The sequence below is a fragment of the Telmatherina bonti genome (genome assembly GCF_933228915.1).
Source record: "Telmatherina bonti genome assembly, chromosome: 22".
Classification (NCBI taxonomy): Eukaryota; Metazoa; Chordata; class Actinopteri; order Atheriniformes; family Telmatherinidae; genus Telmatherina; species Telmatherina bonti.
In genome coordinates, this window is record NC_136631.1 from 26,212,516 (window position 1) to 26,228,099 (window position 15,584).

The following is a 15,584-nucleotide window of genomic DNA, read 5'->3' on the forward strand; positions in this document are numbered from 1 at the left end:
GATGTCGCTGTTTGGTCATATTTGAGCCGATATTCTAATTACATGATTTAATTTTATCCCTTATAATCTCGCCATTGATCCATAAATATGGCATACGTTTAATATAATTCAATATAATATAGTTATGTATAAAGAGATAATAAACACAAATAAATCCAAAACTCAAATAAAGTGTATTTACTTTCCCTTTTTTTTCCTCTCCTTTCCCACGGTGCTTCCACGGTTGCTGAGGACCTATCCCACGAAGAAGAACTTTCTCGCAGGGCGTGGTGGGATAGGAGTCTCTCCTCGCTGGAGGACTGAAACAGTGCCCCAGCTGGCCGGCTAGCAACAGAGAAGATGGCTGCAGAGGGGATTTTCAGGCCACTGTCTGAAAACAGAGCACCGTTTGTCATGTTGAACGACGACTAGCCAGCGTGTCACCCCGGTTGTTCCGTTAGTCGGAGCGGAATAAACAACATGGGGTCGCAGACCCTGCAGATCCTCAGGCAGGGGGTCTGGGCTTCAGTCACAGGCGGATGGTACTACGACCCCGACCAGAACACATTCGTCAACGCTTTACATCTCTACATCTGGCTGTTTCTGCTATGTTTCCCCTTCACGCTGTACATGGTGAGCACTTTTGCCTTTTTAAACCCCATTTTATTGTATTTATTTAATGTATATGTCCTTATTGTTGATAAATATTAGCTGCTCGAGGTTCCTAATGGTCGCTTCGGGTCTATTATCTAGAAGGGACACAATGTAGTTCGTATTTAAACTAATAAAATGTCACGAATTATTATAAGCATAGGTGAATTATTCCTCACCCAAATAAAATAGACGAAATTAATATTACTTTACTGAATGGAATTAATGGATTAATCTTAAATTCTCTCCATTTATGTGTGCTGTCCACCAACTAGATTAGATCTGGAAGCTCTTTTGTCAAAATTGAGTATTTACACAGTGTTGGAGTAGGATAATAACAGATGATAACGCTGTGGCAAGCTATAATCACTGAATTTAATTTCCCTTCCCCCTCCTGTTATCTGCTTGTTTTCCTTCCATCGTAGTGATTTGTCTTGTTCCTGATTTTAGCAGCTGGAGGACAGCTGACAAGGGTAAAACACAGTGAAAGAGTTAAAATGCTCATCCATCAGACCAAGATACATGGCTTCGACTTGATCACTTTCTTTCTCATGTGTTTTTGCTTAGTATTTGTTTTCTGATTGTATTTCCTTTTCTATATTCCAACCAGCCTGTCCAAAATGGAGCTATTAACCACCGATCCCAGTGTCTTATCAAAAGGACATGTGATTAAAGAGTTGTTTGTCCAATAGCTGCATCAAACTTTCTTATCAGGATGGGTTACATGAAGCAGAAATAAAACTTGGATCATTATATGTATGAAATACACACTGGTAACTGTATCCCGGGTCAGTAAATGGATGATTTACTGACCCGAAGCTGATGTTTCAAATCGGTTTGCAATTTCACTTCTATTCCTGGAGTGCAAATGTCTTGGTCAGCTCTGTAGTTTATACAGTAGTACTGTTGTTTATGATGACCACACATGAGGCTGGATGTCCAATCTGAAGCTCATACACTTTATACTGTTTCACACACACTCAGATTTTTAAGGCCATGTCGCTTCTACCGTAACAAAATGATTTTCTTTGTCTTTTGTTTGTGAATGCAAGGCCCTGCAGCCGACTATGGTGATCGTGGGAATCTACTGTGGTGTGATTGCTGCCATGTTTCTGCTGCTGAAGATGGTTAATTATCGCCTCCACTACGCCCTGGATGAGGGGGAGGTGGTGGAGCATCAAGCCAAGGAGAATCAGGGTAGCAGAGGTGGCACTGAGGGGGCAAATGATGGAGGTGCCACCCGCCGGGAGGACAGCAATGGCCCGGGGTAAGTCGACTTGTCATTTGGCCTAATGGTGGATTTGATATCTGAGCCTGTAGAGGCAAGATGTTCCATGACTGTTACTAAAATGCACAGATACTGGAAACTGGAGGAGCGGAAGTACTCAGCAGAGGCAGTGATGGAGTATTATGCACTGGGTGGAGGACTACACACGTCTTGATCAATGATGGTGAAGGATCATCACTGTATGCGGGGGAGTGAGATTAAGTCATTTAAAGGAGATGTAATGTGGAGATGACAGAGGAAGTTGAGGTCATTCTATCAGTTTAGCATTGATATGTAACGCAGGTTTCTGTAACAGCAAGCAGGAGGTGGGAAGTGACCACATTTACATTGTTACAGATAGTCAATCAAAAGATCTGAGATAAAGAATAAATCTGGAAAGGAATAGGAAAAAGAATGGGTGACATTCAAAAAAGAATAAATAAAAATGGAAAAGATTTTTAATTTGAATTCTCAAGACAGTTTACGAACAATTAACAAGTATTTTTACATTTAGTTAATTTATTTCACCAGGTATTAATGATACTTTTTAGACTACTATTTATTTCTTTAACCGTTTAAGTGAGTAATAGTTCTCCAAGCTTTCTAAAGGTCACAAATCCAATTTAAACATAGAAGTTGGACGATTTTTAAATCCCAATCGGACACAATTTTAACTTTAAAAAGGAAGATGTTTGGTTTCCCTAGTTTCAATAAATAGTACCACCTGAAATGAGTGTATTTGTTAAACCGTGGTAACTACCAGGGTTAGGCGTCATGTGACATGTATCACACTTCTTTGCTTTTTTGCAAATTGCAACATTTTAAATTCCCATTTTGATTTAAAAGCAAGTAATGGTTCAGCCCTACTACATGAGATAAACAGTATCTGAAAGGTTTTGTTTTTTTGTTTTTTTTAAAAAAGAGAGAGAAAAACCCAGTAAATACTTGACATGAGAGCTCAGAGATGCATCCAGCAGTTCAGATGATCATTTTACTGTTTGCTGAATCAGAAATGTCCTTAATGAAAAGTTGTCGTCAAGTAGCTGTTGTTATGGAAAGAAAACATGGGGGGAAAAAAGGCTGAAATGTGCCAGATGACACAAGAACTGCAGTGAAAGTCTGTGGCAACAGGCTTTCTAAAGAGATGAATGCTCCCCAGAGTCCGGACCTGAACATTATTGAAACAATGTGGGGTCATCCTAACAGAGAATAAAACAAAACGGATCCAACATCAGAAGAGCTTTGATATGTCCTTCACGGAGCCTGGAGAACTACTCCTCACAACTTTTTAAATACATGACAAGAAAGCTTGTGGAAGAGTTCAGGCTGTGTTTAAGAATAAAGCTGTTTGATCCAAATATTGTCTTTCAAGCTGTTTTGATACCAATTTTATACTCTTTTCATATGTCTTTGTTTTATTATATATTTGCACTTATTTCATGCTGTCCTGGTGATATGTAAAGAAATGCGGCTTAGATTAATGCTCCTGTCCTGATAAATCAAATTGACTCGAATGTCATCCACATGGCAGGTTTCTTGCTGCTTTTTGAATGGAGAGGTTTAGATCTGTTTGAGAAGCAACAAGCCAGCAGAGTTTCAGCCTTTTTCTGCCCGTGAATCACGGTAGTGACTCATATTCACATTCCAGAGAGAGTGCTTAGCTGGACGCCGAGCGGAGAAAAGGCACCAGGAAGAATGAAAGCTCCCGACCACAGGGACAGCTCCAGTCACAGCTTTGCCCACACATCTGGAGCAACATTCTGGCTTGTTTGACTTTACGGTGGAGCAGACAAGCAGCACTGATGGTGATTAAGGTGTCTTGCTCCACCGCCCACTCATTTCCCCCTCGCTGGTTCTTATCCAATCCCCGTTCCCTCTAAGCTGCCTGTTTTTAGTTCATTACTCACAGTGTTTGTTTTCTGCTCTAAACCATCAATGAAACATTTTTTTGGCATCTGTTATGTGTAAATGATTTATATATCCCTGGCAGGTTGGTTGTTTTTAAATTCCGACTGGTTTAACAGACTTGTCTGGGCTGAATATAGACCAGGAGAAAATCTGCAGTCATGCTTTTTGTCTGTTTTGCTCTCATAAACCCACACAACTGCTCTTAAATGGATGCTTAATTGCACTTTTCTCTTTTGGAAAAAGGTGAATTGTCTCACAGCTCAGGTGTGTGGTTGTCTTTGTGTGTTTACAAAGGGACCCTGGAGGGGGCATCGAGATGGCAGACTTCATCCGACAAGAGACTCCACCAGTGGACTGCAGTTCCCGGAACTCCTATATTGGGATGGAGTCTAACCAGCAGGTAATCGGGGCGTTCGGACACCTCTCCTCTCTCCCTGGCATCTGTTAACTAAAGGAATATCATCAAACCACTGGGTGAAATCCGAAACATATTAGTTGCATCTAAGTTTATTTATATAAATAAGAAAAATCAGCAATTAGCTGATTTAAGAGAAGATGTGTTAGCAGTAATGGGAAGTTTGGGTTAATCACTAAATTCACAAGTAAATAAATGGCTTGTTTATTTTCCGAAATGGAGGATTTTATGTGATTAAAGAGGTGAAATCTCATTATCCCATATCATGGCATAAATAGAGGACTTGTTTAGCTATGGATTCTCAATAACGTTTTGTTTTTTTGTTTTTTTTTCATCTTTACAGACTGAGTCATGGATGCATTGCAATTATTTAGATTTGAAAGGATTACGATCTAATTGTGCCCCGGCTCATTGATTGTCCATTGATTGATTTTACTTGTGCAGAATGAGTGTGTGAAAATCCTGCAGAAACACAAACCTCAAAATGGAACAAATAAAGGAAATGCAGACAGCAAGAAGTCTGCTTTCAGCTACACTTTATGGCAGATTGAAGGGAATGATCTGGTTCGCAACAGACCTGCCCCCCCCCCCCCCCCAATGACTTTGTAAGAGCAGCATCACACACAGAAGTTTAGCACTGTCCTACTGCGATCACCTTCAGTTGCCGTCTTACAGCAATGACAAACCTTTGTGTCTAAAGGTTTTTTTCATGAGGAGCGATCCTCGCATAGTCTGCTGACAGCAGAAATCTCCCAGATTCAAAGTTTTTTAGCCGCTGTGTTGTGGGATATATTTAACCTCTGAGTCCCACGGGTGCAGTGTTCTGCCTCTTTGCTTCGCTTCAGCTGCTCCAGCAGGTTGGAGGAGAATCCAAAACTACGTTTTTATGACAGTAAAGAGACACTGACTTTCCTCCAAAATAATCTATTGTAGTTTTTCCCTTGAAGGCGTTGAGTTTTGTCCTGATTACGCCCAGTTTGGTGCAGAAATCAGCTTTTGATAGATTTTTTTTTTTTTTAATTTTGTGAAAGAAATAAGAGTTGTTTTCTTTTCTGTTTCAGATTGCATCCACACACGGAAGAGCAATAGTTGTTAAAGGTAATTAGTACAACTCCCTATCATGTCACATGTGATTAAATCATTTGTAACTGTATTATAAAGCAGGAGGGACGTTATTAAGTATCATTTTTACAGCCATCTTTGTTTTGCTCACATTGAACACAAAGTATCAGCATTTTGCTTTGCTTAGATTTTCAAGAGGCTTGCTACCTTTTCATGACTTGATTAATTTGTTTGTTGATTTAAAATGTCCTGATATGTAACAACCCATGAGAAAACATATGGGAGGTTTTCTCATGGGTAAATATTTTCCAGGCTATAAGTCGCTACGGAGTATAAGTCGCGGGAACAACTAACCTGTGAAAAAAAGTGCGACTTATAGCCGGGAAAATACAGAACTCTGTCAAGGCCGATGTTGCGTGGAATCAAATCAAATCAAACTTTATTTCTTGAGCACTTTTCATGCCACGGGCAACACAAAGTGCTTTACAAGATAAAATCAAGTCATAAGGATTAAAACAAACAGTGGATAAAAAGGCGTTTAAAAATAATAGACGCAAGCTCTTTCCACACACACACTCACACACACACACACACAAGGACATAGAGCAAAGAACCCCCCACACCCACCCACATTCCCCGAAAAGCATCATTCCCTGAATCCAGACGATTGTATAAAAATCAACATTTAGTTGCTTTCTTCTTTTTTTAGGAGATGTGGGAAAGATCTCAGATGATATCAGTTTGACTCTGGTTGAGAGCTGCAGTCATGATCACGGTAAGCACATGCTATCAAATGGGGGTTTTTTTTCCTCATGATTAAGGTTTTGACATTTGACATTACTTTTTTTTTTTTTGTGCATCTTTTCAGATCTGCTCTCGGACACAAAGATGTACTGCCTTGTTCCCAATGACTCCTTCGCCTCTTTGCAGCCATCAACCTCCTTGTGTCCTTCAGAGTTGTCCAGGGAGACTGCTGACCTCTGTAACTCAGCTGCTTATCACTTCAGCCTGTCACACTCATCCTGTGACGCGGAGCTGACCACTCACGCATCCATGCAATCTCAGAGCTTTAGGAAGGAGCTCCGCTCTCGGGGCCTGCCCCGGACATCTAGCTCAGCAGGCTCTGCTTTCCCCGACCCGTGTTTGCCGGACTTTGCTTTGTATCCTCCTCCCAGGAGGGGCGGCCTTGACCCTGTGTGCGAGCTGGAAGCTGCCAGACCGCACAGGCCAGTGACGTGTGACAGAGAGGCGGCAGAGCGGCTTTACCAGCAGGATCAAGCTGTACCCTCCACCTCTGGTGTCGAGTGTTACAGGCACAAAGAACCGCGCAGAGTTGCCCGCTCAGTCTCCAGGGAGGCGGGGGAAGGGAGCTCAGGACTATACCAGATACAGGTGGGTAGTAGTGGTGGGAAAGGCTCTGGTGGAGGAGGGAAGTCCCAGGGAGGAGAGCGAAGTGCAGATAGCCTGAGGAGCCTGAGCACCCGTAGTAGCGGCTCCACTGAGAGTTATTGCAGCGGCACAGATAAGGACACCAACAGCACAGTCAGCAGCTTCCACAGCGAGCAGACCAGTTCTACACATGTGGAGAGTCTGCTCTCCCTTTCAGGCGATGAGCGCGTGCGAGACAGAGGGGAGGCCGTACCAGCCCCTGCAGATGGCAGGACTTCCAGCCTCGGCAGTTTGAGCTCCCGAGGTCTCAGTAGCCTCCCCCCTAGAGAGGCCAACAAGAACCCGCATGCCAACGAGCTGACCGCTAAACAAACTGCTGATGGTATCTCTTCTGGAAACAAGGACCTCTTGGAACCTGTCGGCGGTGCGGAGGAGCATGGCGTTAGGACCAGCGCCGACGGCTCGACAGGTGCTGCGAGCACAGAGCAGGAACAAACAAAAGAAGATGGAGAATTCAAGTCAGCCAACATTGTCCAAAGGACTTCCTCTCTGTCAGCGGGGCGCTGCGGACGCCGGCAGAGCGGGAAGAAAAGAGCGAGCAGCTTCGATGCCAGCCGTCACCGGGACTACTTGTCTATGCGTGGCATGGCGAAGCCCTGCAGCGCTGTTTTTACTGGCGGCGGCGAGGATGACTCTAGTGATCAGAGTGAACTCAGCTGTGCCTCTAGTCTCCACTCCACCCACCACCTAAGTACAGACAGCTCATCAAGCACCACCTCCCGCTCCTGTCACTCCCCAGAGGGCCACTTCAAGGCCCTGAAAGCCAAGCGTGCAGCAGTCAATGCAGCCTCCTCCTCTTCCTCTGCGGTGAAGGCTGCAGCGGGATCCGAGGAAGGAACGCGAAGTGGAGGGAAGCGTCGCGCCTCCCGCCGTACACCCAGCACAGGCAGTGCCAAAACGCATGCCAGGGTTTTGAGCTTGGACAGTGGCACCGCTGCTTGCCTTAATGATCCCAGCCGCTTAGGAGCTCCACCTGGGCCCCGACCCCTCACCACCTCCAAGTCAGACCTGGAAGCCAAAGAAGGGGAGGTCCTGGATGCTGCTTCTCTGCTGGGTCGGGCCTCCCAGTTGGAATCAGTGACCCGCTCCAGAAACAGTCTGCCAAATCAGACAGCTTTCACTGAGCCTCAGGATGCCATTGCTGCTTCCCTGCGGGGTAGGTATCACGCACACACACAAACACACACACACACACAGAACTGTATGATACAGAAATACTCCCATACACAATCTAAGTGAAATTATTCATCTGTTATTTCTGAAAAATGCTTGAAATTGAATTAATTTAAGATATATTGAGCATACTTTGACTTAAAATAACTTTTTTTTTTTTTTTTTTTTTTTTTTTTTTTGCTTTTTGATGTATTAACATGAGCATAATGCTGGAAATCATAAGCCAGAATTGGTTTGGAGTGTGGTCCATCAGACATCAGGTGTGTGACTGCGTATGAGATGTTGCCCGTCTTGTAAATTCGGTGTAACCATGGTGAGTTTCCATGGAGTTATCATTCTGACCCCAGCATAGTGTTCCTTGTGCAGACCGCTGTTAGTATGACGGCACAGTGTGTGCTTTGTGCTGAGGTTAGACAAACAGACGCTCTCTTATTAGTGTCATACACACTGAGACTAATAGACATTCCCTCCCCCACACTCTTCAAGTTTGAGAGCAAGTATCTTATTTTCATTTAGGTCTTCCATGTCTTGGCTTGTGTTTATGGTTTGTGTGTGTTGTGGCTGTTTTTTTTTTTTTTTCATGCTTTTGCACTTCTAAAACTATGTCAGATTTGCAGTTGTCACCTACGATAAACATGCACATGTCTGTCTCAGAGTGCAGAGCATGAAACAACATATCTTATAAGTTGATTGTTTTCCATGTCCTAAACAAACAGCACAGCATGTTAGAGCTGTATCTGGGACTGATTTAATGATGCATAAACTGACAGGATAAACTGTTAAACACTGCGGCCATCGCCAGTTTTAGGGCATTTAGCTGCTATGTTTGATTATGAGGTTGCTGTTGTTGACTTCCAGCTTCCTGTCCAAGTTAGAAATCCAGCTTCAAGGAGCATTCCAGTCATTTTGTTTTACTCTCAGCTTAGAAATTCCTAATGTTTTATTCAAGTAAAACACATCTCAGTTGTGGAGCATGCAACTGAGGGACACACCTACTTATTGGGACTTATTTGGATTAACATATAGCACAATTACTTGCACAGTTTAGTTAAACTACTTGAGTTCAGTCTGGCCATTTGATTGGAGCACTTCCTTTGTTTCAGTACTGCTGGTAAAGCATGTGACGTTACTTATTGTGCATGGTGTTAAATAGGGGTCAGGATACTCAATTTAGAGCAGAGTAGGGTGCGTCTGCAGAGGCTTCAGTTTCAGCATTGCAGTGTCAGGATCCCATTTTCACTATAGCTACTTCTTATGAGTACACAGTAACAACAGTAAAAGTAATAAGAACTTTTACAATGTATTATAGGAAAATGTCAACCGCATCTTGTACTTTTAGCCTAACCATAACCATTTAGGTACGTAAACAACTTGAAATGACACAGCAAAAGTTAGTGTGTGTGAAAGCAAAAAACACAAGCAACATTGAAAACGAGGATCTGATATAGCTGTCCCGTGACTGCAGCTTCCTTTGTTGCTACTACTCTCAATAGCATCAAAATGCTTTAAATCTTTGTTTTTGTCTGTTCCAGAAGTTCAAATCATGAATTTAAGCTACATTACTTTGGTGTTCCTCTTGAAGTCGTAAGAAAAGAGACATAGCCGAGGACTTTTTCATAGGACGTTGGAAAAAAAGTAGTTTGTGAATTATTATGAGGGAGATAAAAAAAAAAAAAAATGCTGAGTCAAAACATGCCAAAAATTTACAATTTTCACAGCATTATAAGTTTGTAAATCACTTCACTTTAGCTTTTTTAGGCTTCTATGCTAGCTTCTGCTATGCTAATGGATAAAGCTCATTGGGTGATTGAATGGTGACCAAGTTGCTCGCCGAAGTCGCTCTTAAAAGTTTTTATTCACAATTCATGTTGAGCCATTTGACATAAAGGTCAGCTTAATTAGCAATTCGGCTGCGTCAGCGTCCTCTTAAGTTTTCCAGTTTTTACACAATGATAAAACACTGGAGAACATGCCACAAGGCTCCTTTAAGTCTGACTGAAACCAGTTTGGACACATTTCCCCATGAAATCAAATGGAAAAGTGGTTTTCAACACCTGTCCCACATAATCTGGGTGTCCTCTTCAGGTCTTGAGAGGTTTGAATTTGCTTGATTTTGATCAGATGAGTATGTTTAGGTGTATTTTAAAGGTCTAATGTTGTTTTTCTTTCATGTCGTGTAAAAAATACCAACTGCAAAAAAAAAAAATCATGAATTTAGGCTGAACAGTCAGATGTATATTCATCCTCAATGCATCCTGAGCTCATTCACACCTGTGTGTAGTGTGTCCTTGTGATGAGATCTGTCAGGGCGCACATTAGCACCAGCTCTGATGAGGTTCCTGATCTGAATGTGTGATGCTTTTATTTGGGTGGCGTCTTATTAATGTGCTAATTTAGCTTCTGCAGACAGCGTAATGATGTTAAATATTACAGTTACAGTACATATACCAGTATAAGAGCTTCATCTGCTTAATTAATACACTTTTTTTGCCGGTATAGTTTCATAAGCTGAGATGCACCCTGGGGGGGTAATTGCACCTAAATTTAGCAAGAGTTAGCTAACATTAGCTTGAAACTGATTAGTCATGTTACCGCTGTTAGTAGTTTGTTTTCTCTTTCTGCTTCTCATACCTTTATGTTGAACATGAGGCACAATTTAGAGGTTTTAACAACAGAACAAAATGCATAAACACCTTGTTAGTAAAGAAACATACAAGTATTGACTATTATGAATCACTCTCAATACAATAAACAAAAAATATTGTTGCAGCAAACCATTAGATGTTAAGTCAAAGCGTGTGTTGCCTCTTCAATTAGTTTTCTAAAGAATAGTCGGTTTTTGAGATTTGTCCCTTTAGATTTGTTTACTGGGAGCTTTGGGACATGTAAAAGATGATGTGCTCTGTTTAACACAATTTATCAGACTGGCTTTTGTTTGTGAACCCATTGTATAATGTATTAAGAAGACATGCATTTTGCTAACATTTTGAGGTAGTGTGTTTGCTTTCATTTGGTTATGGCTGTAAAATAAGAAAAAAAAAAGGCGGGAACTGAAGGAAGAGGTTATATGTTAAGGCTGAGGTCACACGCTGCAGTGTCATAATGTTTGTCATATACTGTTTGAAACCTTGTTTATCCAAGCGGTGGCAGACAACAAATTCCTTTGTTGTCTGAAGTGCATGCATGACTTTTTTTTAAAAAGTTGTTTGTAGAATATAAAAATGTAAATGCAACCATCATGACATATAAAAGACCCGCCTCCTAACGTCCACATGAAACTCTGAGAGGCGAATCGCATCCAAGCTAACTGGCCAATGATGTCTCTCATCATGACAGCGCCTGGAAGTGAAGAGACGGTCATATTCCGTCGCGAGCGTAGCACGTTTCGTCGGCAGGCAGTACGGCGGCGGCACAACGCAGGGAGTAACCCCACCCCTCCCACCTCCCTCGTTGGATCTCCTCTCAGGTACGGCGTGCATGGAGCGGGGAGTCGTTTCTGTCGCGGCGCCTGGTGTGAGCACGTCACCAGGCGGCGCTCTTTCCTGTCCATACATCAACACCAGTTTGCATCTTCTGCTGTGCATGACATCAAACAAACACCATCTGTTTTTTTTTGACTGGCGTCTCCTCTATGCATGTGGTGTTTTGATCCTCTTTTCCCCAAAACTTGCTCTTTTCATCTTGTTATCTAATCTTTTAAAGTCCGCATTTGGAGCACGGATCAGAGAATGAAGCCCTTATAAAGGCCGCAAGGTCTTGACTAATCAGCTTGGTTCACCCACTGTCTCTTGTCAGAAGTGCGCGTGATTTGTTCAGTGATTCCGAGGTCCTGCTGTATCACTTTGTTTACCCATTTGAAAGCTCTTTCTGTGGAAACAAATGATTATATTGATCATTTTAGAAAACAAAGGTCTGCAGTTTTTCTCCAACATGATTATATTGTTCTGTTAAGATCTCATAGCTATTTTTTGGAGTTTAAGAGCCCAGCTTTCACAAATAAGTCACTAGAGATAAATGTTATATTTCTTTCACATGAAGTAGTTTTGAAAGCCAGTAAGTTAAATCTTTCTGTTGTAGCTCTAAGGTCACTATTTATAACATGAATTTCACATCAATAGACTATTTCAAATAGAGTCAAACTTGCCTCATCCTGTGCCTCTTTCAGCCCCTTTTTTTTTTTTTTTTTTTTTTTTTTTACAAACCTTGTATAGGATCTACATTTAAAACAGTCCTGTTTAAACAGAATAAAGTTTTACTTTACACAGCTGTGGTTGGACGGCAGATATTACGTTTACACGACTTGGCACGAGTGTTTAGTTCCCCGCAGAATACTTCAGATGAACTGTCACTTTCAGTTTGTAGCTTCGTTAGGGACAGCCTGTCTTAAACAAGAGATTTTATCCCAGCTCCAGCCTGTGTGTCCTTCTGACCTGAAGAAAAAATAGGCATAAAGTAATATATCAGCAATAAAAGTAGCAGTTCTGCAAGTATGCGAAAAGAAAAGAGAAAATATAACCCTCAAGTCTTTGGATGTGTAAAAACTCCAGTTTTGTTGCTCAGCTGCCAGCTTCTACTCACCTACAGCCAAGACTCTGTTTTCCTGTTTCTGTGTTGCAAGGTCACTTTTCTAAATGCATTAGCCTTGAAAACTGTTAAGCAAGGAAAAGAAGTGTGCAGCTTGCCAGGGGTCAATAAACTTGCAAAATCATTCTGTCTTCCATTGATCCCTCTGCCCTCCGCCGTCCTTTCACTCCCCTTTACTGTTAGTGGTTCTTCTGCCTGTTCACGTAGTTTTCATGTTGGGATAACTCAGTCGACTGTGTGGATGGAGCAAAAAAAGGAACACCATTTCATTAAAAGTTCAAAATGAAGTTATGTTGTAGTTATTTTTAGCAGCGTCTACGATTATCAAGACATTTAAAAAAGAAAATGGATCTATTGTAATTTGTCTGAACTTTGTTAGGTCTTACAATTGGGTTAATAAAACCTCAGACAGACAAAAATGTGACATTTTGCACCATGATCTTATTTAGTTCGATAAAAATAAACTAGAATGCAGAAGCAGTGTGGAAAAACCAGGCTGACTACTATTGCTGGCATGAGAAATGGGAGGTTAATAATATTAGAAGTGGTAATTAATTGATTATCATCAGTGTTAACACCTATAAAAGCAAAAGTTGTGGCATTTTGCTGGTCTGGAGTATTTTGGGTTTAGTTCAAAACATGAGCATGTCAGCACAAACACCTCATACTGTCTGTAAAACATGGTGGTGAAAGGCTGGTTATTCGTGTTGAAATGACCCAGTTACAGTCCAGACGTCAATCTGATTGAAACGCTTGGTGGGACCTGTAAGGAGCTGCATGTACGCTCACAAAATTCAATGAACTGAAGCAGCCTTGTAAAAGAGAAGTGGGTCAAAAATTCTCCACAGGAGAGCGAAGCTGATAACATCATACAGAAACCGATAGCTTCAAGTTATTTCTGCTGAGGGTGGTTCTACAGGCTCTTAGTTCATGAGATGTACGTTGGTTTTTTTTTTTTTTTTTTACACACTGCTTCTGCATTTAACTTAGTTTCAATAAATACTTCTTTTTTTTTTACAAATTAAAATGGTCACATTACATTTGCTGGATTAAGATTAATCTTAATCTCTTTCTTTGAGAGTTAATTTCTTTAATTACACTGCTTCATGGGTTTTTAAAGTATTTTCACACATATCTATCACATCCTTGTCTATTTGCAGACTGCTAATAATGGGTTAATATGGAGTAGATAACACCAGGTTGTGGAGTTCAGTTTTAAGCCATGGTCTATTCTATAAGTGACTTCAAATAATAATTTATAACAAACAACAATATTGCATCAACAAGTCAAATACAAGGCGGAAAAATGACCATTATTATGGAAAGAAACATCCCACATAGATGTCTTTTGGCTGTGCGGTAAATCCATTTTTTGCTCTTGACTTGAGTACCTCCTCTTTGCACGTGCATCCCATCACCTGAAACCTCTCTGCTGTGAAAGAATGACCTTGTCTCCTCTGTGTCGTACATCAGAAAGAGTCCCTGGCCTCCACCGCTTCTCACTTCCTCCCCTTCTCCCTTCTCCTCCAACAGTCTTCAGGAGGCTCTCAACCAGGCCTCCCAGCCTTCTACTTCCCAGGTGAAAAGTCAGCCATCCAGAACCCCATCCCAGGTGACAGTGCTGAGCGCAAGCACCTCCCTGCTGGCCAGGAATGGAAGCACGCACCTGGAGGGTTCTCAGGACAAGGCCTCAACTGTTTGCAGCTTGCAGGATGACTTTGGTAGGGGAGCACATTAAAGTAAAAGTCTCGTCACAAGACCGAGGTTTTGGTGGTGTCATTCTGGTTTTGTTTGGCCTGGTTACAGAGCTTTGCTGGTTTGGAGGAGAACTGGTCATAGATAAGACTGTGGCAGGCAGTCATAGCACTGATAGCAGAGTATTATCATTCACGGTCGGTGAGCTTTCGTAATCAGTCAAAGCCCATCGGCATTATGCACGCTCCATTTATAGCGGTTGGTTATATTATGTCTGTAGCCAATACTTGACCTCGCTTGGATGTTGATTTTCCCCCTTTTGATCGCAAGCGCAGCACATTCCTCCTCCTGGTGCTGACAATTGCATCGCTCATTGTGGTTCTTGACGATGCAAAAGCATCTCAGGATGTCGGTGAACACGGACTGTGGAAAATGAATATGTTGCGTAAGAGCTGTCAGGAAAGCCCTCTCCCCCTCCCATACACTATTGCTTGTGCTCATAATTTGACTAGATGGAGCCTTTTTCTCTCTTTTTGTGTGTTTTTGCAGGGACTGGATGGTGTGTGTGTGTTGCTTTTCTTGCAGCATATGACTTCTCATGCAAGTTCTAATGCACCTCTAGTTTTTCGCGTGATTGTAAGAAACTGCAGTGGAGTCGTCGCTTCACTCTAAACCTGTGCCCCGCCACAGAAGGTTAAGAAAATATTTTTCCGCCTAGTGATCAACCACAGGAAGGGCATTTGCACAATGGGTCATATCCTTATCAAATATCCTTGGTTAAATGGAAGCGGGATTTAGGTTTTCAAATTCCTGAAAGTCAAATTTTGTGTCAACAATTTAAATGAATTAACACATCAGTCTACTTTAAACATGTTTTTTTCCCCCATCTTTTCAACAATTACAAAGCCATTGATTGTTGTATTTTCATTAAAATCTATATTTGCATTGCTTCCTCGGTTTTATTACAACAAGGCTGGAGTGGTGCGAGCATGCCGGCACCATGTAGTACACCTAGACCCATGAAAGCAATACTGTATTAGAAATCACATTAAATGTTTTCCTGCTGTAGCTAAGATGAGAGGAAGTGACGTTCAAATGAAGAATTGGATTCAAGGAGACAGGTCTGTGCATTTGCTGGCCCAGTTCCTCTCATAATCTGTGAATTAAGATGTATGAAATTTACAGATGAGGGTTTTTTTTGTTTTTTTTTTTCTCTTTCTTCATGACCCGCAGTAGTTGTTGAGCTTCATTTGTTGCGTGTTTACAGCCTGCTTTTGTACCTCATTACAGGATACAGCGGAATAAAGCAAGCGACCAACCTCACTGCCTTTCAAGTCGAACAGGAAGCGACATTCTTACTTGCAGCCTCCCTGGGAGGAAGCACTTTCACTCAATAATCCC

The 15,584-nt window shown here is 41.8% G+C and overlaps 1 protein-coding gene across 1 annotated transcript in view; it reads left to right on the forward strand.

Annotated features, from left to right (window-relative positions):
* Positions 1-459: 459 nt before the first annotated feature.
* Positions 460-15,584, forward strand: part of pcnx1 (pecanex 1) — a gene marked incomplete at its 5' end in the record, with an annotated part of 37,671 nt that continues 22,546 nt past the window's right edge. Inside the window, 9 exon segments of the mRNA XM_079262745.1 lie at positions 460-612; positions 1,683-1,897; positions 4,100-4,205; positions 5,282-5,318; positions 5,992-6,057; positions 6,151-7,887; positions 11,241-11,370; positions 14,022-14,211; positions 14,213-14,304. Of these exon segments, the coding sequence (XP_079118871.1) occupies positions 460-612; positions 1,683-1,897; positions 4,100-4,205; positions 5,282-5,318; positions 5,992-6,057; positions 6,151-7,887; positions 11,241-11,370; positions 14,022-14,211; positions 14,213-14,304 (2,726 nt within the window).